This window comes from Apodemus sylvaticus, chromosome 16, assembly GCF_947179515.1.
Source record: "Apodemus sylvaticus chromosome 16, mApoSyl1.1, whole genome shotgun sequence".
Lineage (NCBI taxonomy): Eukaryota > Metazoa > Chordata > Mammalia > Rodentia > Muridae > Apodemus > Apodemus sylvaticus.
The window spans coordinates 69,337,851-69,362,412 of record NC_067487.1 but is presented as its reverse complement, the minus strand read 5'-3'; the positions used below and the strand labels follow the sequence as shown (position 1 = coordinate 69,362,412).

The following is a 24,562-nucleotide window of genomic DNA, read 5'->3' as shown; positions in this document are numbered from 1 at the left end:
CTCAGGGCCTCCCATGCATAAGAACAGCTAGAGAGTCAGACCCATGATCTGAGAGGAATTTTAAAGCAGAGGTTGAGACACCTTTCTCCACTGCACTCTGCTCTCAGACTTAATCTCCTTGGGCCCATCTGTTCTCCCTGCCTAGGGAGTCACATTAGAGGTCCATTGCTAAAAATTCTTGTAAGCTCTGGGGGGGAAAATAACATATCACACGCATAAAGGAGTAATGTTGTGCCCAACCATAGCGTTTTTGTCACAAAGCATGGAGAACAAAAAGCAGTGGGAGGAAATCCTCAAAGAGTTAAAGAGAAGAAAGAAAAACTGAATGCAATGTTTATTGGGCCAAGTAATTAGGTCTATGCTTTCCAGGCGAGACTTCCATCTCTTTAATACATTCCAAATCAATAGCAGATTACATTTGGAATTTTTATTGGAGGGAGGCACCGGGTATTGAACACAGAGTCTTGTGTGCATACTAAGTATATTCTTCAGTACTGGGCACTGCGGCCTTTCAGACATTTTCACAATTAGAAAAGAATGAAACTATATTGTCTAGAAAAATCATCAGAGCACATTTCAAATATTAGGGTAAGTCTTATCAACAAAATCTTTACTTACAAATTCATGTGTGTGTATAGAGGGTCCTATTGTAAAATGTTTCTTCCCATAGGTTGTAAATTTTAAAAAGCAGAAATTGTAGTTACTGCTTTACTGCATTTATCATAGTAAAGATTCTACAAGGCAGGAATTCTCTCGGCCTCACAAAGAAAGACAAGGTTAAGTTAAAAAAAATTGTCTTTGGGCATGTATCAAAAATCTTACCTGCAGATCCAAGAGATCAGTGCCAATCAGAGACCTGTGCCAACTGCTGCCATTATAGCGACCAGAAGCGCAACCTTCTTCGTTGTTAATATGTACGAGCATGGGCCCTTGGCAGCATTTGGGGAAGCACTGATTCATGGCGGCTCAGCTGCCTTCTCCTCATCATACGGGATGGAATAAACTCTCATTCTCACACTCAAAGAGGCTCCATTTAGCTTTTGGCTATCTCTCTCAAATTAAGTTCTTGTGGCTGCCTTCAAAACACACTTAGGCTTTGTGGTATTTTTTTTCCTTTCTTTTTTTTTTATTTTCCATAGTTTTTGTTTACATTCCAAATGATTTCCCCTTTCCCAGTTCCCCCCTCCCCATATGTCCCATAAGCCTTCTTCTCTCCACCCATTCTCCAATCACCTCCCTCCTTTTTCTCTGTCCTGGATCAAGCCTTTCCAGGATCAGGGTCCTCTCCTTACTTCTTCATGGGAGTCATTTGTTATGCTAATTGTGCATTTGGTATTCAGAGCTTCTGGGCTAATTAATATCCACTTATCAGTGATTTCATTCCATGTGTATTCTTTTGTGATTGGGTTACCTCACTTAGGATGATATTTTCCAGATCAAACCATTTGCCTAAAAATTTCATGAATTCACTGTTTTTAATTGCTGAGTAGTATTCCATTGTGTAAATATACCTCATTTTCTGTATCCATTCCTCCATTGAGGGACATCTGGGTTCTTTCCAGCTTCTGGCTATTATAAATAAGGCTGCTATGAACATAATGGAGCTTGTGTCCTTATTGCATGCCGGGAAATCCTCTGGGTATATGCCCAGGAGAGGTATAGCAGGGTCCTCTGGAAGTGTCATGCTCAGTTTTCTGAGGAACCGCCAGACTGATTTCCATAGTGGTTGTACCAACTTGTAATCCCACCAGAAGTGGAGGAGTGTTCCTCTTTCTCCACATCCTTGCCAACACCTGCTGTCTCCTGAGTTATTAACCTTAGCCATTCTGACTGGTGTGAGGTGAAATCTCAGGGTTGTTTTGAGGGAGATTGCATTTCCCTAATGACTAAGGATGTTGAGTATTTCTTAAGGTGCTTCTCTGCCATCCGAATTTCTTCAGGTGAAATTTCTTTGTTTAGATCTGTACCCTATTTTTTAATAGGGTTATTTGGTTCCCTGGGGTCTAACTTCTTTAGTTCTTTGTATATATTGGATATTAGCCCTCTATCTGATGTAGGGTTGGTGAAGGTAGGAAGGTAGGATCTTTTCCCAATTTGTTGGTTGCCATTTTGTCTTTTGACAGTGGCCTTTGCCTTACAGAAACTTTGTAATTTTATGAGGTCCCATTTGTCAATTCTTGATCTTAGAGTATAAGCTATTGCTGTTCTGTTCAGGAACTTTTCCCCTGTGCCCATGTCCTCAAGGGTTTTCCCCAGTTTCTTTTCTATTAGTTTCAGTGTGTCTAGTTTTATGTGGAGGTCCTTGATCCACTTGGAGTTAAGCTTAGTACAAGGAGATAAGAATGGATCAATTCGCATGCTGACCTCCAGTTGAAGCAGCACCATTTGTTGAAAAGGCTATCTTATTTTCCACTGAATGTTTTCAGCTCCTTTGTCAAAGATCAAGTGGCCATAGGTGTGTGGATTCATTTCTGGGTCTTCAATTATATTCCATTGGTCCACTTGTCGGTCACTGTACCAATACCATGCAGTTTTTAACACTATTGCTCTGTAGTATTGCTTGAGATCTGGGATATTGATTCCCCCAGAATTTCTTTTGTTGTTGAGAATAGTTTTAGCTATCCTGGGTTTTTTGTTATTCCACATGAATTTGAGAATTGCTTTTGCTAAATCTGTGAAGAACCGAGTTGGGATTTTGATGGGGATTGCGTTGAATCTGTAGATTGCTTTTGGCAAGATGGCCATTTTAACTATATTAATCCTGTCAATCCAAGAGCATGGAAGATTTTTCCATTTTCTGAGGTCTTCTTCTATTTTCTTCTACAGAGACCTGAAGTTCTTGTCGTATAGATCTTTCACTTATTTGGTTAGAGTCACACCAAGATACTTTATATTGTTTGTGGCTATTGTGAAGGGTGTCATTTCCCTAACTTCTTTCTCAGCCTGCTCAACAAGATAGATAAACCCTTAGCCAGACTAACCAAAGGGCACAAAGACAGTATCCAGATTAACAAAATTAGAAATGAAAAGGGAGATATAACAACAGAAACTGAGGAAATTCAAAAAAATCATCAGATCCTACTACGAAAGCCTATACTCAACACAGCTGGAGAATCTGGAGGAAATGGATAATTTCCTAGACAGATATCAAACACCAAAATTAAGTCAGGATCAAACAAATCATCTAAACAGTCCCCAAACCCCTAAAGAAATAAAAGGGTCATAGAAATTCTTCTAACCAAAGAAAGCACAGGAACAGATGGTTTTAGTGTAGAATTCTATCAGACCTTCAAAGAAGACCTAACACCAATACTCTTCAAACTATTCCACCAAATAGAAACAGAAGGAACACTACCCAACTCCTTCTATGAAGCCACAATTACACTGATATCAAAACCACACAAAGATCCAACAAAGAAAGAGAACATCAGGCCAATTTCCCTTATGAATATCGATGCAAAAATACTAAATAAAATTCTTGCCAACTGACTCCAAGAACACATCAAAACAATCATCCACCATGATCAAGTAGGCTTCATCTCAGGGATGCGGGGATGGTTCAATATAAGGAAATCCATCAATGCAATCCACTACATAAACTCAAAGAACAAAACCACATGATCATTTCATTAGATGCTGAAAAAGCATTTGACAAAAATTCAGCATTCCTTCATGCTAAAAGTCTTAGAAAGAACAGGAATTCAAGGCCTATACCTAAACATAGTTAAAGCAATATATAGCAAACCGGTCACCAACATCAAACTAAATGGAGAGAAACTTGAAGCAACCCCACTAAAATCAGGGACTAGACAAGGCTGTCCCCTCTCTCCATATCTTTTCAATATAGTACTTGAAGTTCTAGCTAGAGCAATTAGACAACATAAGGAGGTCAAAGGGATACAAATTGGAAAGGAAGAAGTCAAATTATCACTATTTGCAGATGATATGATAGTATACTTAAGTGACCCAAAAAACTCCACCAGAGAACTCCTACAGCTGATAAACAACTTCAGCAAAGTGGCTGGTTATAAAATCAGCTCAAGGAAATCGGCTTTATGGTATTTGACCTGTGTGAAGAGCAGCCTGCTTAGGGCGGGGTGCTGCAGCTCAGAAGGGATCGCATGTCCTTCGCCACAGAAGGGCACAGGGGTGCTTTTTCATGAAAGCCTGCTAGCTGCTTCCTGGTCAGACACTGGGGACTTCATACTTTAAAACATCCTCAGGAAGCCAGGGAGTGGTGGCACATGCCTTGATCCCAGAACTCTGGAAGCAGAGGTAGGCAGATCTCTGAGTTTGAGGCCTACCTGGTCTACAGAGTTCCAGGACAGCCAGGGCTACTCAGAGGAAACCTGTCTCAAGCCTGGTGGTTTTGAACCTTTATGTGGATACTGACATCATAGGATCTTGGTGTGATTAAAAACCAGTTGTGTTCTGAGTTTGATGCCAGCCTGGTCTACAGAGTGAGTTCCAGGACAGCCAGGGCTACACAGAGAAACCTTGTCTTGAAAAATTAAAGGAAATAAAAAAACAGCTGTGTAATGGTACATAGCTGGAAGACATGGCTTCTGGTTAGGAATTGAATTATTACAAATCCTTAAACCAGCCAGGCAGTGGTGGCATATGCCTTTAATCCCAGCACTTGGGTGGAAGAGGCAGGTGGATTTCTGAGTTCAAGGCCAGCCTGGTTTACAGTGTGAGTTCCAGGACAGTCAGGGCTGTACAGAGAAATTCTGTCTTCAAAAACCAAAAACCAAAAATAAAAACAAATTAAACAAACACAAAAAAAAACAAGTCTTTAAACCTCATCTTTTCCACACAGCATTTCTCATAGCATCCACCACAACAGACACTGCCAAGTTTTTCCTTGTGCCAAAGGTATAACTTATCAAAATTTTGTAAACAGAATCCTATCTCTAAATGGGAGTGGATATTCTCGTATGAAGTATTTGTGTGATTGTGTAATCAATACATTGTCTAAAGATGCCAGAAATATATATCAGAAAAGTTGGAAAAGTTTTAAAGAAAGTGAGGTTATAGAGCAAATGTTCAGGGATGCATGGTACACCTGGCTTTAGTGACTCCTCAGTAATGGAAGTTTTGTTCCAGGAGTAAAGCTGTACATGAACTCGCTGCTCATTACGCACCGCCAAGCAGCCGTGTACCAGAGGGTGTGCGATCCAGGGGACTTCAAGATTAATTCCAAAGGTCGGAAAGCAAATGAGCATTTAATGCAAATGTCAGCGTGACCCAGAGGGAAACGAGTCCTATCCAACCTGGAGCAATACAAGAGGAGAGCGTTGTGGCCAGTGCTGCTCTTGCTGGTGCTGCCTGCAGGGATGACAGATGAAAGGCATGCTCCCTTCCTCCCTCCCCAAATGCACGCTCCCTTCCTCCTTCTGCAAGCACACGCTCCCTTCCTCCCTCCTCTCTTCCTCCCTCCTCCCTTCCTCCCTCCTCCCTTCTTCCCTCTTCCCTTCCTCCCTCCTCACTTCCTCCCTCCTCCCTTCCTCCCTCCCCAAGTGCACGCTCCCTTCCTCCCTCCTTCCTTCCTCCCTCCTCCCTTCCTCCCTTCCTCCTTCCCCAAGTGCACACTCCCTTCCTCCCTCAGCAAGCGCATGCTCCCTTCCTCCCTCCTCCCTTCCTCCCTCCTCCCTTCCTCCCTTCCCAAGTGCACGTTCCCATCCTCCTTCTGCAAGCGCATGCTCCCTTCCTCCCTCCTCCCTCCTCCCTTCCTCCCTCAGCAAGCGCAAGCTTCCTGTGCTGTTTGCTTTTCAGCTTTTTTTTTTTTTTGAGAAAGGAAACATTGGTGTGTGTATCTGCTTCGGTGGCCCAGTCAAGTCTGTAAACATGATATTTTACAGACAGGCAAAAGAAAAATGTTTCCTGGGAATAGCGGACCTCTCTGTTTATTTAGAAGGTGAAACTCTCACTTGACAATTTCCTAAACTCTCCTCTTTCCTTAAGATGGGACACAGTATAACCAAGCAAATGTAGATATGTAAGAATCCGTCTTATAGCAAAAAATTCTGCTTTGCTTTGCTCCAACCACTTATGTTATTACGGTAGAAAAGGCATTCCAGAAACTCTAGTCACAGGTTCTTTTCTGCTTTTCAGCCATTTCCTTTCAGGGCAGGTGGATTCCAAACAATAGGCCAGACTAAGGATATTTACATCTGAAAAATCTTATGAGGTCCCTGCCATACAGATGAGTATTGAGCAAGGTAGAAAGAATTTACATTTGAGTTGACACCTAGTCCCATAGCTACTACCTTCCCCCACAAGTTAATCTAGTTCTGCCTCTAACTCTTGATTTTGCTTGCAGACAAAATCTCAGGCCCACCTGAATAGCAAGGGAAGTTTATGAGGAACTGGCCTTTTGTGTTACAGGCCTCACGCTGGGAGCCCTTGAGAAAAACAACCTTTCTTAGCTTATCCCGGTGTGATTCATGATACAGTTTATACTTAATACTCAGGAAGACTGAATTGTGTGTGTGTGTGTGTGTGTGTGTGTGTGTGTGTGCGAGAGAGAGAGAGAGAGAGAGAGAGAGAGAGAGAGAGAGAGAGAGAGAGAGAGAGAGAGGATACTTTTTACTCAGAGAGGCAATAGATTCTCTCTACTTAGAGAGAGACTCAGAGGAGGAATGAGTTAGTTAATTCAGCAAGCAAGGGCTAGAGGCTGGAGCGGATCCAGCTAATCACCCAGGGCATAGGGCAGCCCCAGGCTGAGGCTAGGGACTACAAGGAACTAATCACCAGGGGCCCCAAAGGGCCCACGATAGCCCCAGGCATGGCACAGAGAAGAATGCAACCGACAGACCAGGCAGAAGTACTCTTCAAAGACAGCTCGAGCCAGACAGCTTCCCAAGCTCTACAATGTCACTATTTTCACCAGGAGGCTAGGCACGAGAATTGTCCTTCTTCAGCTCCTGGGCCAGCATGACATTGAGACCAAGAAGTAGTTTAGCCGCATGGGTCTTGAACTTTGGTTAAACACCCTGTATTGCCCGAGAAAGCCTAGCTAGCCTTTTACAGATGTATATGATGCTTAATTTGAGATGTTAACTTGACTAGACTTTGGGAGATACCCAAAAATACATTCAGATTTCAAACCACCTCAATAGTAATGTCAGTTTGTAATTTTCGCCGGATCTGTGTCTTCCTGGACCAAAGAATCCTGGTTATCCCGTGACAGGCCCAAGGTCTGTAACATGTATCTAATCTCTTTAATCCTTTGTGCGTATATAGCTTTAGCTATATGATTTTGCCTTCTGTCACTTCCCCAACTGAAACTCCTTTCTCTGTGATAACTCCAGCCTGTGCCAAGTTGACACACAAAACCAGCCAGTACAATGGTTCCCCAATTTGTCTTAGTCAGGGTTTCTATTCCTGCACAAACATCATGACCAAGAAGCAAGTTGGGGAGGAAAGGGTTTATTCAGCTTACAGTTCTGCATTGCAGTTCATCATTAAAGGAAGTCAGGACTGGAACTCAAGCAGGGTTGGAAGCAGGAGCTGATGCAGAGGCCATGGAGAGATGTTTCTTACTGGCTTGCTTCCCCTGGCTTGCTCAGCCTGCTCTCTTATAGAACCCAAGAGCACCAGCCCTGGGATGGTACCACCCACAAGGGGCCCTCCCCCTTGAACACTAATTGAGAAAATGCCCCACAGCTGGATCTCGTGGAGGCACTTCCCCAACTGAAACTCCTTTCTCTGTGATAACTTCAGCCTGTGTCAAGTTGACACACAAAACCAGCCAGTACACCTTCCTTTATAATTTATCTCATAAAACCTTTCAGAAGACCACCATTGTTGCTGAATTACCCTAATGATGACAAGGGAGTATTCGGAGATGATGATGATGATGATGATGATGATGATGATAATAATAATAATAATAATTATTATTATTATTCAAACCAGTTGTCAGTTCAAACCAGCTGCTTGCCACATCTTGTCCAGGGCACTGAGCATGATGTCTCAAATTTCATCAGTGTGGTTTGCCCTTCGGAATTTCCACCACATCACAATTTCTCACTCCAAAGTCAGAGTCGTGCCTACCAACACCAGGACCACTGTCTCTTTCTGCACTTGTCCTCAAGGAGCGTGAGTAGAGACAGAGCATATGACAGTGCAGGTATTTTAATTGTCTTGCCTACAGTTGTGACTTAATATAAACTGAAACTTGATCCTGGTCTTGTGTTTCAAGCCAACATTTGTCTCTTGTGGAGTAATGTCTCATAACGTGTTTTGTGATTGACAGCTCCCACCTTATCCAACCCCCTTCAGGTTGCAGGCATTGCAGCAAGAGAAGGATGCAGAAGCTGAGGAAACAGGATCAGACTGGTTGTCAGTCACAGTCAACCCAGTAAGCCTTATGGATTGATTTGAGTTATATGTTGTGTGACTTTCAAATCATCCTAAACATACTAACATCATTTTCAGAATCTTAGAGGTCAGACTTTGAATTGTTTTGAGAGTTTTAGTGTATAAATAGACAAAGGTCAGGCCACATCTGACAATAGAATCCTCGCCCACCATTTCTAAGCAAGAAGTCTGGTCTGGGAATCCAGTCTGCAGACTCTGGAGCAATCAGTTCAGAATGGTCTATGACTGACAGATCCCTTGCTCCAACTCAGCACCACTGGGTACAGCTAAATGCTTGTGTCAGACATAGGCTGTGCTGTGTGGTGCCCTCCTAGTTAGCCTGTCAGTACTTTTTGTAATCACAAAGCTTTACTGTGCTTCTGCTTGCTTGAGTTTATACTGAGACCCCCTTCTCAATGTTTTTAGACCTCTAAGCAACTAGCCCATCACAGAGTAACTTGTTTTCTGCTTTCAGTTTGAGAAAGATAGCCCACCCAGTTCTAGTTCCAAAGTTTAACTATACAATGCCCCAAGGATGTTTGCTCCAGATAATCTCTAACCTTCCTTACTTCCTCATTCTGTACTTCCCCATTCCGTGCATGTTTTGTCCTCCACCCCTTGCCTTGGGAATTGTGTCCTCCAACCCTTGTCTTGTGATTTTTGCCCTTTAAATACCCCTGACTTCAGTTGCACAGGATCCTCAGTCCTCTACCCCTGCGCGGTGTATGGCTGTGGAACACAGAATTCTGGAATAAAGAAATCCTCATGCTATTGCATTGAGACCATTTCTTGCGAGTGATTTGGGTGTCGCCTTCCGAGGTGTGGGGTGCTGGGGCACCCTCGGTTTTGGGGGGTCTTACACTGGCAGGGTCTACTTGCAGCAGCATGTACAAACTGATGCAAAGCCTCCGTCTTTTATGAAGTTCCCCTTTTCAAAAGAAGAACTCTCCCCTTGCCTGAACATCTGGAAAATTAATTGTTATATCTGCTGTTCACTTTCAGTGATGTTCACAAGGCATTTGTACAAGAAGGCTCTTAGTTAACATCTGGATAGTTGAACTCATCAAAGTTAACATCTGGATAGTTGAAGGTTGATCCAGATGTATCCCTGTGACTTTTGCATCTTGCTGTCTATAACTGGCATAGGGCCTTCTTAATATTATTAAAAATCAGAGACACAACCCAAGGATATTAAGGAGAGTTTTATTGTAAAGATAGCAGTAGATACAATTTTACATGTTTTCAAGTCTACAAAAACTCTCAGAGCAGAGACTTCCTGTGTCTGTCATACCAGCAGACACATTACCCATAAACTTGGAGGGATAAATTTACTTCCTGCCAAACTGAGGCAGAGGAGGGGGCACCTTGATGTCTTGGCCTCTCTCCAGCTTCTTTTCACAATCCACCAGGTAGTTGACTCCGTCTATAACAATCTGGACAAGCTCGACCTTGAGAGAGAGAGAGAGAGAGAGAGAGAGAGAGAGAGAGAGAGAGAGAGAGAGAGAGAGAAAGAGAGATGGCCAGGAGGAGGAGACATGGTGGAGAAAGGAAAAAGAGGAAGATTAGATGGAGTGGAAGCTGTCTGCAGAGCCCTGCTGGACAGAACAGTGTTGGTGTGTGCGTGAACTGTCCCACTCAGCAGAACTTTACTACAACAGGAGCATTCATGTGAGGGGATGTATCCCGAGGCTGGGGTCAGGTGTGGAAGTGGAGGGATAGCATCGGTTTTTCTCTCAAGCTTTCCTTAGGGTGGGGTTGCTGTGAGAACTATTTTATACTTAAAAATCATTAGTTTTCATCATCTGTAATTTTCCTTTCCTTAAAAAACAGTGTGTGTGTGTGTGTGTGTGTGTGTGTGTGTAAGAGAGAGGGAGAAAGACCACAGATTTTAGAGATTTATTTATTATTGTTTTATTTATTATGTGTATATATGTTGTCCTGCATAAAAGTTTATGTGTACTGCATTTATTCGAGTGCCCATAGAGGCCAAAGGACGTCATATTCTCTGGAACGGGACTTACAGAAGGTTGTACCACAGTGTAGGTACTGGGAACTGCATTTGGGTCTACTGCAAGAGTATCATTACTCCACGTACCTTTCCTTTGTCAGCCTGTTGTATATAAGACTAAACACGTAGTTCTTTAGATACAGGTTCTGACCAGCTTTTCAATTCTTGGAGCGCTGTAAGTGCACAGGATACAGATACCCTTATTTACATAGTGGGTGGAACAGGCCTTAGGCTGGATGGGAGCTAAGTTCCCTTTCAATCACTTTCATACTGAAGGAAACTAGGGCCTTGAGGGAAGGGTGGGCTGGAAGGCCAGTTACAGCTAGTTGAGCCCAGGTCCCTTCTCTAATAGATCAGTCTGGTGTTAGACAGGGTGTGGTGAGGTGGGGCCCTTACTCACTTAGGTGGGGCTACATTTTAGTTTTAACCTTTCAGGAAGGACCTTGGTGATACGTAGCTCTCCTGAAGCTAATAGAAAAGAAACTGGGGAAGACCCTTGAGGACTTGGGCACAGGGGAAAAGTTCCTGAATAGAACACCAATAGCTTATGCTCTAATATCAAGAATTGACTAATGGGACCTCATAAAATTACAAAGTTTCTGTAAAGCAAAGGACACCATCAAAAGGACAAATCGGCATCCAACAAATTGGGAAAATATCTTCACCAACCCTACATCAGATAGAGGGCTAATATCCAATATATACAAAGAACTCAAGAAGTTAGACCTAAGAAAACCAAATAACCCTATTAAAAATGGGGTACAGAGTTAAACAAAGAATTCTCATCTGAAGAACTTTGGATGGTGGAGAAACATCTTAAAAAATGCTCAACTTCACTAGTCATCAGGGAAATGCAAATCAAAACAACCCTGAGATTTCACCTTACACCAGTCAGAATGGCTAAGATTAAAAACTCAGGAGACAGCAGGTGTTGGCGAGGATGTGGAGAAAGAGGAACACTCCTTCACTGCTGGTGGGGTTGCAAATTGGTACAACCACTCTGGAAATCAGTCTGGCGGTTCCTCAGAAAACTGGGCACGTCACTTCTGAAAGATCCTGCTATATCACTCCTGGGCATATACCCAGAGGATTCCCCAGCATGTAATAAGGATATATGCTCCACTATGTTCATATTTATAATATCCTGATTCCTTTCATAGGATTATATTCTGTCTATAGTCATGATTCAAGTTATACATAAAGTAGTCTGAAATACCAATCAGAAAATGTTACACATATGATGGAATGCCTTTAATTTTTTGGATATCAAAGTATTTTTCTTGTTTTGTTTTGAATTCTTGTTTGTTTATTTCTAAACACTGGTATCAGATATAGGGTCTCCTACCTGCTAAGTAAGTGCCTTCCATTAAGATATACCTTATCAGTGCTGGAGAGTGTTTCACCAGGTAAGAGTATTTGTTGATCATATATATATATATTTTTTTCCAGGAAAACCACAAAATGCATAAAATAAATAAATAAAATCTTATTAAAAAACTGACACAATTTTTTTTTGAAAAGGTATCTCTCTATCCCCAGTCAGGTTATTTATATTGTTGTGTTAAGGTCTCCATGAGTTGTAGAATTTGTTATAATACAAAATGGTAATGAGGACTGCCAGAGTAAATAAATAGTTTTTAAAATATTTTTGAAATCTTACTAGCTTTTATAAATATCCCCTAGAAATTGACAATAAAACACTAAATTCTGTTTGACAGTTACTCTGCAAGTTAAGAGAACAAATTTATACAATGACACTTCATACTTAGTCTTGTGACCAGAGGCTGCGTCCTGGGTTGAAGTAACTCCCTGTGCTGACTATCAATGTGTACTTAGTACTCAGCTGCATGTTCCTATGTGTTCTTGGGATTCATCTCACTTGTGGCGCCCACGTATCAATGAACCTATTGTTCCTTTGTATCACAGAAAGTCCCTTGGCCTTTGAGGCTACACTAAAAGGCTTAGAAACTGTTAAGAATATAAGACGTCAAGAGGAAGATGATAGCATGTGGTCTTTGGCAAGGGAAATTCAGAGTCAAGAGAGGTTTTCACAGGTTTCCGCTCTCAGAGGGACAGCACACTTGAGTCCATGGGGATAAAACACTGTTGTCCTTTAGCAGAGGGAGCTCCTGTTGCTGGAGACAGCTCCCAGGGGGAGGGGGGCTGGTCTGTAAAGACAGTCCTGCTGTGATTCCTTGACCTCCCTACAAGGGCTCAGAAGGGACTGTGTGTCTTTCTTGCATTATTTTCCATGCAAGAGAAACACAAGAATGAATAGCTAAGTTGGACTCAGTGGGGAAAATGGAGTATGTGAACATTGTGTTTGCCAAGGCTGCTTTTCCACGCCCTCTCTCTGTCAGGTGACCTCGATATGGGGGGGGGGGGGGTGAGAGAGACTTTACCTCTGATCTGCCGATCCGATCAATGTTGGAAATATCGTACACATCGGCCACTGCAGCAGTGTCCACACCACCTGTGCCACGCTTCTGGAGCCTCAGGTTCTCCAAGATCTTAGAAAAGCGTGGATCCTAGTGAAAGGATAGAAAATAATACAGCCTAACTCTAATGACCCCAAGAAGTCAGAAGTTTAAAATGCTATCCTTGCTTTGTTAGAAACTAGGTAAAAGGTCACATTCCAGAGCCCGCCCTTTGTTTAGAGCTAGCAGAAAGGCCTTGAATAGGTGATCCTAGCCCCATAAGGTAACTGGAAATGGACTAAGCTTATCTTGCTTCGGTAAACTTACGCCATTACCCCTATGCAGGAGTTCACGCAGCTATAGACATCCAAGAAAATAGGAAACTAATTGGTCCACTGAGCGTGGGCTCAAACTGATTGGCCTAAAAACCATGGAGTGGTACAAATCGATTGGCTTGCATTTTGCGGGCTCTCCATGCTAAGAAATGATTGGTTTGTGATTCGCAGGCTTTGTCCTAAACTTATAAAAGCTGCTGCGATTGGCTCACATTTCGTGGGCTCTCTCCATGCTAAGAAATGATTGGTTTGTGATTCGTGGGCTTTGTTGTAAACTTATAAAAGCTGTCGCAATTCGGCACTTGGGGTCCACAGTCCTCTAGCCCTGCGCGGTGTACGGCTATGGAACCCAGAATTCTAGAATAAAGAAATCCTCATTTTATTGCATCGAGATCGTTTCTCGCGAGTGATTTGGGTGTCGCCTTCTGAGGCGTGGGGTGCTGGGACACCCTCAGTTTTTGGGGGTCTTACACTACGAGAAGGGAGACTGTTGAAGTCATTAAGCAAAGATGCTAAAAGGAACAGTAACAGTTGATAGCACATTACAGTGTGCTTGGGCACTGGGTTTAACGCCTCCCAACATGTAATGATGTGGATCTTACTTTCACCCCATCAAAGTCCACTTTCTGACGTTGTAAAAAAAAAAGTATTTTATCCAGAGGGTGGTGGGGCATGCCCTTAATCTCAGCGTTCCAGAGGCAGAGGCAAATAGATCTCTGTGATACTGAGGCCAGCCTGGTCTACATATGGAGTTTCAGGCCAGTTAAAGCTACATATCTGTTGCTTGTCTTGAAAGGAAAAAAAAAAAAAAAGACCCTGACTCCGGCTCACTTATAAGTAACAGAAGCACTTCGGGCTCACAGTTAGGGTGGAAAGTCCAAGAACGTGGCGCTGGCACCGGTTTGGCATCTGGCGAGGATGATCTTGTTGCATCTTGATGTGGCAGGGGTCACACACGGCAAGACAGAGCATGCTGGCTCGCATCTTTCTCCTTGTACACCAGTAATGCTATCATGGAGGTCAAGGCGAAGACCTCAGCAATCCTACTTACCCCCGAGGTTACACATGCCATTGGTATATGAATTTGGCGGTTAAGTCATAGGGGCAACTGAAGCTGCAGTAACTCCTAAACTTCAGAGGAGCAAACAGCTCTGAGGGGATTAACTTGCCCAAGTCCGTCAGATGGAAGCCAGGAGAGTTGATTATCTTCACAGAAATGCACACATTCGTTTGCTACGGATGCCAGTTTCTGTTTGTTTGCTCTTCACCCGTTCACCGATTTCATTGTTATAATTAAAACCTCGAAGCTAAATCACTTCAAATCATGTTCTTTAAGAGCACCGACTGCTCTTCCAAAGGTCATGAGTTCAAATCCCAGCACCCACATGGTGGCTCACAATTATCTGTAAAGAGATCTGATGCCTTCTTCTGGTGTCTGAAGACAGCTACGGTGCACTTACATATAATACATAAATAAATCTTAAAAAAAAACACTGGAATTTTGAATAACAAGAACTGCATTCCTTCTTCTTGATAGGCTGTCCAATTTTCTAGAATTCTTTAAGCCTCCCTGACTTACTTGGTGCGCTGTGGCAGACATGACAAGCTGTCCATGACATGATCATGATGATCCTTCTCCCCAGCCCAGGAGCTGAAGATGGAGCTATTTGCTAACTAAGCCCTTGCCTCCGGGATGAGGAGAAGTGAAGTGTCCCAATCCCCTTCTTACACCTTAAGTCTTGTGGACACGCCTACACGCTCTCTTCTTTTCTCAGGGCTAGAACATGGACAGATTGTGACTGGATCCGAAAAAAATGCCCTAAGCAGGCCTCCAAGCAACGCCCCCTAGTGGCAGCGTCGGTGAGTAAGGGAACTTGCTGCCCAGCAGCATGGCCTAAGGTTCACGAATCCTTAGAACCTGCAAGTTGTCCAGTGGCATCCACTGTGTACCACACGCTCTCCCCAAACTGCACAAAATACAAGTTAAGAAATGAAAAAAAAAAAAAAAACCCAAAACAAACAAAAAAACCAAAACAAAAGCAAATCACACAAATGTGGCCTAACAACATGTGCTGCCTAAGTCCTCCCTCCAGGCCATTCTCTCCTCAAGCATGCTCAGATGTAAAAACAAGGTGACAGGAACTCGGGGAGGGGGCAGAGCAGGGCAGCCCCACACCTATCCTGATCTGTTAAGTGATGGAGACTCAAAAGCCTTATTTTTGAAGCACCACCCCCCTGGCCTGGCCTGGGACCTTTTATGTTAATTAATGCAAATGACTTCAAGCCAGACTCCGCCCCTTCCATCACTGTTCTGTTGCAGGTGCCAAAGGTCAGAGTTAAGAAGTGAACACTGATGTTTTCTCCTGAAAAGAGGTCCCATCGGAGCTGATCCTGAAGAGACTCAGAAAGCTCCCGGCCGCACGCCATTACCTTGCTGAGCTTCGGGATCCTAACGTGGACACCGGCTCGCAATCCAGTTCCGAGGTTCGAGGGGCAAGTCAAAATGTATCCTAGACGCTCATTCCACATGAACTCCCAGCCTCGCTCCTGGATTAATCGTTCCACCTACAGACGGAGTAACAATTAGCACACGACAGACTTCTCAAATATCTGCTCCTTCAGGTCACCCCCAAACACCAGAGAGAGAGACCAGTACAGCACATGAATGACACTGGGGTGGATCTATGGGACTTGTGCTCGGTCAATATACTTCTATTAGATATACTTCTATTAGAGTATACATTAAATCAGCTGGCCATATAAAGCGTTTAACATAGTCCCTAGACGAGTTAAAGTTCTCAACAAATGTCCGTTGATACTGTTACTTATGCAAAGGCTGTAGGAGAGCACTGGAATTCTCTGCAGAGAAGCCTATGGGAGTCTGTTCTGTTGTATACCATCCAGGCCCGTGTCCCAGCCCAGACCCCTCCCCTCATTCTATCCATCCCATTTCGTTTACCCCACCCACTCCTTCTATCTTTATATCATATTTAGAATAGAATGAGAAAATAGCCAGTGAACCACAGACTACCTCACCCCCACCCCCAAAAGAGAAAAAGCTTTAGAAGCACTACTCTGAAGATTTGGTTCTTAGGAGAAAGAAGTAGTCCTACTTTGGAAGTTAGCAAGGTATCTTTTTAAAAATGGGAAATGCCAAAGCTAAAGAGATGGCCCTTCCCAAAGAGCGTTGGCAGCTCTTCCAGAGTATCTCTTTCGGATCCCAACACTCATGTAGTCGCTCACAACCATCTGTTGCTACAGTTCCAGGAGATCCGAAGACACCCTCTTCTGGCCTTCAAGGGTACTGCATGCATGTGCTACACAGACATTACTGCGGGCAAAACACTCATACGTGTAAAATAAAATAATAAAAAATCTAAGATACATGCACAGATATGGAAACTTGATGACTATCTAGAAACCCCTGGTGGGACCTTACTTCCTTTAGTCCACGACAGAATCGCTCAAACACGCGTTTCATATTGCCTCCCTTTTCCATTGAGATCACCCTGGTGTGGTCTTCCTCGTTTATCCAGATGAGAAACGTCTTGTCATAATTATGCCTAACGAAGTCAGAAACGGAGCCGACTTAACTGCATTTATCTGAACACGTGGAAGGTCGCACCACCTGAGTGCTTCCTCCACCCTCCCCATTCCCTGGAAGCCCTTCTCTCGGAACTGTGCCTGAGCAGTGTCTGGAGAGCGGACACTGCTACCTTGCAGAATGCAGAATAAGACTAAGCCCGCCTTTAACGATGCTGAGAGTGTTTTTACCCCCACACGAATACAATCCTTCCCTCTGTTCCTCAGACAAGAGGACAGCAGGTCAACTACGACAGCACCTCGCCCTGATGCCAGGGCGGGGCAGGGGTGTTTTGACGCCCAAGAAACTCAGCCAAAAGCTTGTGGTTCTTGAAAAGCATGAGAGGCAAGGCTGGAGGAACTCTGCCCGCACCCAGGAGCTCACGGCTGCTTGCTACATAAACTCTGGCTGTGTCCTCTTGAGAATCTTCCTCCTCAGATCCTCTTAGGCAGAGTTGGGATAACTTACTACAGGAGCCAAGGCAAGCCGAGGACTGTTAGAAAGGATTTGGATACACCGGCAACCATTCCTCCTTTATTGTTTGTCTTAATTATCAATATTGAGTTTTCATTTTGTGTTTAATTGTCTTAAGTTCACAAACAGATTCTCTAACTAATCTGAAGTATCTTTTTTTGAATAGTCTGCCCCCATGCGTAATTCATGCAAGCCAGCTCACATTCTTATACATCTTTAAAAAGAATCTCACAACACACACATATACACATGCACACACACTCACATACACCATACACACACATTGACACACACCACACATATGTTCACACACATTCACAGACATGCTCACATATACCCACATACAAATTCATATACTCACACACATTCTCTCCACATGCAAACACACATACACATGGTCACACATGAACACTTATACACACAGACACACTCACACACACTCATAGATACACATACATATGCACACACAAACAGACACAGACACACACATGCACACACATTCACACACACACTTACATGCACTTACACACACATATACTCACACACATACAAACACACACATACACATACTCACACACATGAACACTCATAAACACAGACATGCTCACACATGCTCACACATACAGATACACACACATACACACACACGCTCACATACACAGATACACACACATACACATGCACACACATGCTCACACACACAGATACACATACACATGCACACACATGCTCACACACAGATACACACACATACACACATGCTCACACACACAGAAACACACACATACACACACACACGCTCACACACAGATACACACACATACACACATGCTCACACACATAGATACACACACATACACATGTACACACATGCTCACACACAGATACACATACACATGCACACACATGCTCACACACAGATACACACACATACACACACATGCTCACACACACAGATACACATGCTCACACATGCTCACACACACAGAAACACACACATACACACACACTCACACACAGATACACACACATACACACACATGCTCACACACACAGATACACATACACATGCACACACATGCTCACACACACATACACACACATACACACACACACACGCTCACACACAGATACACACACATACACACACGCTCACACACACAGATACACACACATACACATGTGCACACATGCTCACACACACACACAGATACACATACACATGCACACACATGCTCACACACACAGATACACACACATACACATGCACATACTTGCTCACACACACAGATACACATGCACACACATGCTCACACACATGCTCACACACACACAGATACGCATGCTCACACATGCTCACACACACAGTTTCCAATTATACTTGGCTTCCCCATTTCACTGAAGCCCTCAAGCCCGGCATGCTGTCAACTGCAGTTCACAGCAACCTCAGGTTAGAAGAAGCAGATGATTTGAGATCCTTGACACACAGGGAAAATGTAAAAACCATACCAGATTCCCCTGGCATCAGGCCAGTCACGGGCCATCCCAGCACATGTTAGTAAAGGGGACACTGGCTTATCAAACAGAAAGTGGTCCTGTGGGCCAAAAGGGACAAAGCAGAGAGGTGAGCCCGGGAGACAGGGTATGGGCCATGTGATCAAGTGTCAGCTTACGATGAAGAGGCCTCTCAGCTGTGTGTCAGATTCATTGTGTGCTGGAACACCTTGGGAGCTTTGAAGAACAAAACCACCAGTGCCCAGAGCTCACACTGAGACAAGACGCCAAGTAGAAGCCAGGGGTCCATCTCGATAGAATCTCTAACAAGAGAGCCTCTGGAGACTGGAGACTGGAGAAAGCCACTGTCGGGGAGGGAGCTCCCCATAAACAAGGAGCCACGGTGGCTGCTTCAGGCGGGTGCAGGCTTGCTCTGCAGTGGCCGGCAGAGCGTGTCGGGAGATTGAGGGGTGCCAACCGCCAGCTGCACTGTGTGGCGTGGAAAAGGAATGCTCCAAGTGATTTCTATCTTCTGAGGTAACGAAATCTCTTTTCTTCTTTCCTCGGAGTTTATGTCAACATTACTTTTGGGAGTAATGGCTCCTTTAAAATGTGTAATAATTAGGAAATAAAAGGTCCCTGAGTCCAGCACTTGAGAGGCTGAGCCAAGCACAGCCCTGTGAGTGCGAGGCCAGCACAGGCTACACACCGAGACCTTGATTCACAAAACCCGAAGGGGCTGCGTTTTTGTCTACCCTAGAGCCAGTGAGAAGCCCACAGGCGCTCCAAGGTAGCAAGGAGGAGAGCCTGCAGGTAGCTCTGGCTGGCTCTGAACCAGTCACGGAAAGGACCTTAATTTCCTGTCTAGATCCTCTCAGCCTCTAGAATTTTCTTAGGGTGAAGTACTGGGCTCATCCTTTAAGCATGAGTGAGATTTATTACCATACCTGGTTGATTTCACTTATTCATAGCTATCAGGAGGCAGATCCCCTAGTCACCTCCGCCCTCCTGTGCCAAGCCCAGCACTCTTACTGGAGTTTCCTCTTCAGACTTTAGCCATGACTTGACAATATTTCATGGACTGGATCTAGGTGCTCCCGCATGTGTGCAACAGATGTGCAGCTTGGTCTTCATGCGGGTTCCTTAACAACTGGAAGGGGTGCTGCCCCTGACTCTGTTGCCTGCCTGTGGATCCTGCTCCCCTATCTCGACTGCCTTGTCTGGCCTCAGTGGGAAAAGATGTGCCTAGTCCTAGAGTGACTTGACCAGCCAGGATGGGATGAAATGGGGGTGCCCCCTTGACAACCCCCAGGCAAGTTTCAGCCCTGAAGGACTAACTCTAAGTGGGTAGAGGCCTAGTCAGAGCTGGGGGCCCAGCCTCTTTCCAGCTAACCCCAGGGTGATTTATCACCTACTCACATCGATAAGACGCTGCTGATCCTGCTCCGTCATCTCAGAAAGCTTGTAGTAGCGGCCAGCCAGATCCCCCTTGAGGCCCTCCAGGGCAGTAATGGCCACATTCTCCACCTCCCTTCTCTCAGCCCGGGAGCAGGCTGGAGGCAGGCTCAGCCCACGGATGCTGCGGCCAGTGCGTACCCGAGAGGACAAGACATAGCGCTCATCAAACTGCCCGTGAGTGATCTGCCGGGTGGAGCAGAGTAGAGGGTCACCATGGTAGCCACAGAGCACAGTTCCCTGACCTGCAGCCTGCCTGGGAACCTTCCAACGCTGCATCACAGGGAGCATGGCTAACGGACTGATGGAACTCCAGCTCTGGGGCTTAACCTTAATTAAGTAAGATGGGGTCTGGAGTAGATGGTTTGGGTTGGGGTACAATTCTGTAAGAAAGTTTAAGCTCCCCCATCCTTCTAGGGGATATGATGAAGTTGGCCATCTTAGACTTTCCAGGTACATCTCACCAAGGGAGCAGCTCTTAGGTTCCCTCTTCTGCCTGTAGATTCAGGCAGTCTTGTATCATGGGGAAAGGAAATGGATCTTGGAGCCTACCTTGGACGCATCCAGGTCGGTAGGATGCTTCATCACCCTAGGGTCATAGCCATTGTGCCTTAGTTTAATGACAGGATCAAAAAGGTCAGCAAACACCTGTAAGGAAGAAAATCCTGTAACTGGCTTGCCTGTTAGCAAGGGACGTTTGCTTTCACCTGTCTCCTTTTTCCTGAGGGCCTGAGAGCCAGGTTTGAGGGATTCCTGTGCATTTCTCCATGCCACCATGCACAGCACACATAGATGAGTAGGCTAGAAGACTAGACGAGAATGAAAAGAACAAATGTACACCAGAAAACAAACAAACAAACAAACAAACAAACAAACAAACAAACAAACAAACAGATATTCAGAGACAGAGCTGGGCTGCCAGATTCTGGGTTTAATCTCTTCCCTAAGGATTCTGCCAAGCCCACTGGATGAGAAACTCTGGTGGTTAAGAACTCAAAGGCTTTCTTCATTGTGAGCTAAAAGAAGCCACCAGCTCAGGGGCTAAGTACATTTTGTGATCAGAAGAGAAAGTCAGATTGTAAGACTCAAAGCAAAACATGAAGTCTATGGGGAAGCCTAGCTATACAAAGCAAGGGTCTCTTACCTACCCAGTGAGAACATGTCCAGTCCCAAACCAAAATGAACCTCATAGGCATGACTAGTCTTTAGCTCAAGTAAAGCCAAGAGAAGTTATATATAATATCAGACTACTGTATAGTCTTAGATGTTAAGGGAAGTAGGAAGAAGGGCATTGGGACCAAAGAGGCAGCTTTAGTCTAAGTCTCTGTTACAAGCTAACACATTGCCATTTTGTTTATTTGGGATGGCTCCTTCTTGTCCTTTGATAGCTGCTTTTCTGAGAAACTGCCTTTAATTCTATGGCAGAAGAGTGAAAAGAGAGAGGGTGAGTGAATCAGGCTAAAGGATTCTGTTACAATGAAGAGGCTGCTCTGTTGGGATGGGGATGGAACTGAGTTCTACTACCAGACACTGTTCCTTGGCATCAAGGACCCAAGAAACTTGGTAAACCCAGGAGCTTGTGCCACAGTAATAGAAAGATAAGTCTCCAAGCCACACACACACAACCCAACCTAAATAAACCCAGAAACAAACACTTCAGTGTATTTCTGATGAATATACACCATTCGATTTTATTTTTCTGTACCAAAACAGCCTTTTGGCAAGCTTTGAGAGCTCTGTCATGCAGTTCAATGGCACGGTAGCAAAGAAAGCATTGTCCCTAGGAAGCTATACATCTCATAATTTCAGAAAGGATTCCTGCTGGTTCTAAGGGAGTTGAGTTCCTTTTATTGAAACCCTTTCTGAGAAAGCAAAAGCTGACTGCAAAGAAATATAAAGAACCCATGATGTACACTTACCCACATGCAAGGTAGCTTCCAACCCGGGAGCCAGCAGCGGCAGTCTTACCTCATACGACTCCTCGTCTCCAGCCACCATGCCCACAGTCTTAATGAAGGGGTGGCCGGGGTTGTCCACTCCAGTTTGGATGCACTGGTCCAGGGTATAACCACTGGGTGTCATCTTGTTTCGGAGTTTGGCATAGATGGTTGGGGTGAGGCACTCGGCCATGCAGTTGTTATGTTTTCGCAGGTCAGGGTAGTCTGCACTGTGGGAGGAGAGAGGCTGAAACCTTCAACCAGGCTCTCTTGGTCCAGTGAACATAGAGAAAATTAGAAACATCTACAAATTTTGGCTTGAGCAAGCCAGGCTTAAGAAAAACCTGTGCCAGCGACAACACAGGACATAGTTGGTCTAGGACATCGTCACACTGCTACCGTGCCATTGTCCTGCATGACAGAGCTCTCAAAGCTTGTCAAAAGGCTGTGTTGGTACAGAAAAATAAAATCAAATGGTGTATATTCATCAGAAATACACTGATGTGTTTGTTTCTGGGTTTATTTAGGTTAGGTTGTGTGTGTGTTTCTGTAGCAAACCCATGATGCTTGCTACAGAAACTATAAAGGGATAAAAGGAAAAGAAGACGGAAAATGAATTGAAAACATATGCAGGCTTCTCTTCTACCCAGTAGTGTTGATGAAATTCAATGACAGCCATAGTTGAGTCTCTTGGGTCTGTGGTGGAGGAGGGGAGTGTGGACTACTTACAATGTTGCTCACCCCTTAGTCCTCTGCTACAGAGAGAACGCTATGGTAACAGAGACCTGGCCTGTTTTCAGAACAGTGCCTAGCTAGGAACACAAACATTTGATAAATATCGGAATAGCACACAGAAGGCTGTCACGATGCATGCTGTCTTCCCCTGGCCATGCACTGCTCGAAGAATATGAACTGAGGAGTACCATAGACTCAAACACAGGTGGTCTCCCTCAGAGATTTTACTCTGAGTTCCTCAGAAATGAAGGGACATCTTGGTTGTTTACTCTCTTCTACCCCTATCTACGTGGACTTCTAGGACATCGTCACACTGTTCAAACTACTCGATGCACTGGTGACTTGGACACAGTGAGGTTCTGGGGCTGCAGATCTTATCTTCTGCATGCCACTTTCCCACATGCTGTGTACACTGTCCTTTAATGCTCACACTTAAAATCAACGCTGTGATCACATTTCCTGAACACAGTAATGCAGTGGGTAAAGCATGGGTCTCATCCCCAGGGCCATGGGTTTGCATGCCACCACACTAAGTACGTGAATTTGGACTTAGTAATTCTAAGTCCTGGTTTTATTACTAAATGATGCTAAAATGAGTCATGACCCATGTGAAAGGACCTAACATACATGTTACCAGATAGTGTCATAATACAAGTGCTCAATGAGTGCACACTTTCACTGTTATTCCTTTTAACTGGAGGGTAAGCTTCCAGCGGGAATGTCAATTTCTTTCTTTGTGTTTGTCATAGGTAACTAGGCCTAATGAGTTTCAAAACAAGATTTTTAAGTTTAACTTAGCCATTTAGAAAGGCAAAAAGGATTCTCAGAGACTGGAGAGATAGCTCAGCAGTTTAGAGCACTGTTTACTCTTCCAAAGGACCCAAGTTCAATTCCCAGCACTCACACGGCAGTCTGAAGTCTGTGACTTCAGTTCCAGGTGACTGGACAATCTTCTGGCCTCTGTGGGCACAGCACACACATGGTACATAGACATGTTCTCAGGTGAAACACCATACAAACGAGATTAAATGAAACAAACAGATAAAGAAGGATTCTCACTGACCTTTCGCAACAGAAGAGATCACGTGTCTGGTTGACATTCGGTGTCATTTTAAGGCCAGGAGGACTCACCTTGGGGGAAAGAGTTTGTGCTGTTCCCGGGCATCAGCAGATACCTTCTGCCTATTCAGCAGGTAGCCAGTGGTCAGGGCACTGGTTCCCAGTGTCGTAAACAGCAGAGATGCATTTCGGCCAGTTAGCAGCTTAGAGAAGGCACTGGCCATCCTTCTTCTTGGTTGAGTGTCTATAAGGAAAGAAGCCATATTAGATAGCATCACAAGACAGTTCTGAACCCAGCACGGAGTGCTCCAGGTGAGAAAGCAATGTGCTTGTGTTATTTATCTACTTCAGATTTTGTGAATGCTCATTCCATTTTCTCCAGTAATTATAGCGAAAAGTCAACAAAAGTAATATATTTCTAAATATTAGACAAACTGAGTGTGTTTTGGACTTTACAACTATACCACCAGACTCTGAATAGGATGGATTTCTGGAGTTCTAAGAGGTATTCTTTGAGGACCATTGTTCCACTTTACACACCCACACACACTTGTGTCAGGGCTGAAAGTAACATGCAAACACATCTGGATTATCTTAAGAGCAAATGTCCTTCTGATTTGAAAGGTTGAGTTGCCAGCAGTATGTGTATGTGTGGGGTTGGAGGAGATGTCCAGAACTTCTGATCGAGTTTAAGACTCCAG

At 44.3% G+C, this 24,562-nt stretch overlaps 1 protein-coding gene across 1 annotated transcript; it reads right to left on the bottom strand.

The window, feature by feature from the left end:
• Window positions 1-9,691: 9,691 nt before the first annotated feature.
• Window positions 9,692-24,085, bottom strand: Ckmt2 (creatine kinase, mitochondrial 2). Its single transcript, XM_052159837.1, has 9 exons — window positions 23,934-24,085; window positions 22,099-22,297; window positions 20,683-20,778; window positions 20,095-20,316; window positions 18,691-18,776; window positions 16,564-16,687; window positions 15,555-15,689; window positions 12,775-12,900; window positions 9,692-9,812 (listed from the first exon to the last, which is right to left on the bottom strand). The coding sequence occupies exons 1-9, from the start codon at window positions 24,083-24,085 to the stop codon at window positions 9,693-9,695; spliced, it is 1,260 nt and encodes a 419-aa protein (XP_052015797.1). The 3' UTR covers window position 9,692.
• Between the last annotated feature and the right edge of the window lie 477 nt (window positions 24,086-24,562).

What these genes read in the sequence shown, in the direction of transcription:
- Ckmt2 (XM_052159837.1), bottom strand. Translation starts at nt 24,085, where the DNA reads ATGGCCAGTGCCTTCTCTAAGCTGCTAACTGGCCGAAATGCATCTCTG. An exon ending in GAGACGAGGAGTCGTATGAG is followed by an intron (nt 20,779 to 22,098) that starts GTAAGACTGCCG and finishes TCTTCCTTACAG; the next exon opens with GTGTTTGCTGACCTTTTTGA. An exon ending in CCTGATGCCAGGGGAATCTG is followed by an intron (nt 16,688 to 18,690) that starts GTATGGTTTTTA and finishes TGACTTCGTTAG; the next exon opens with GCATAATTATGACAAGACGT.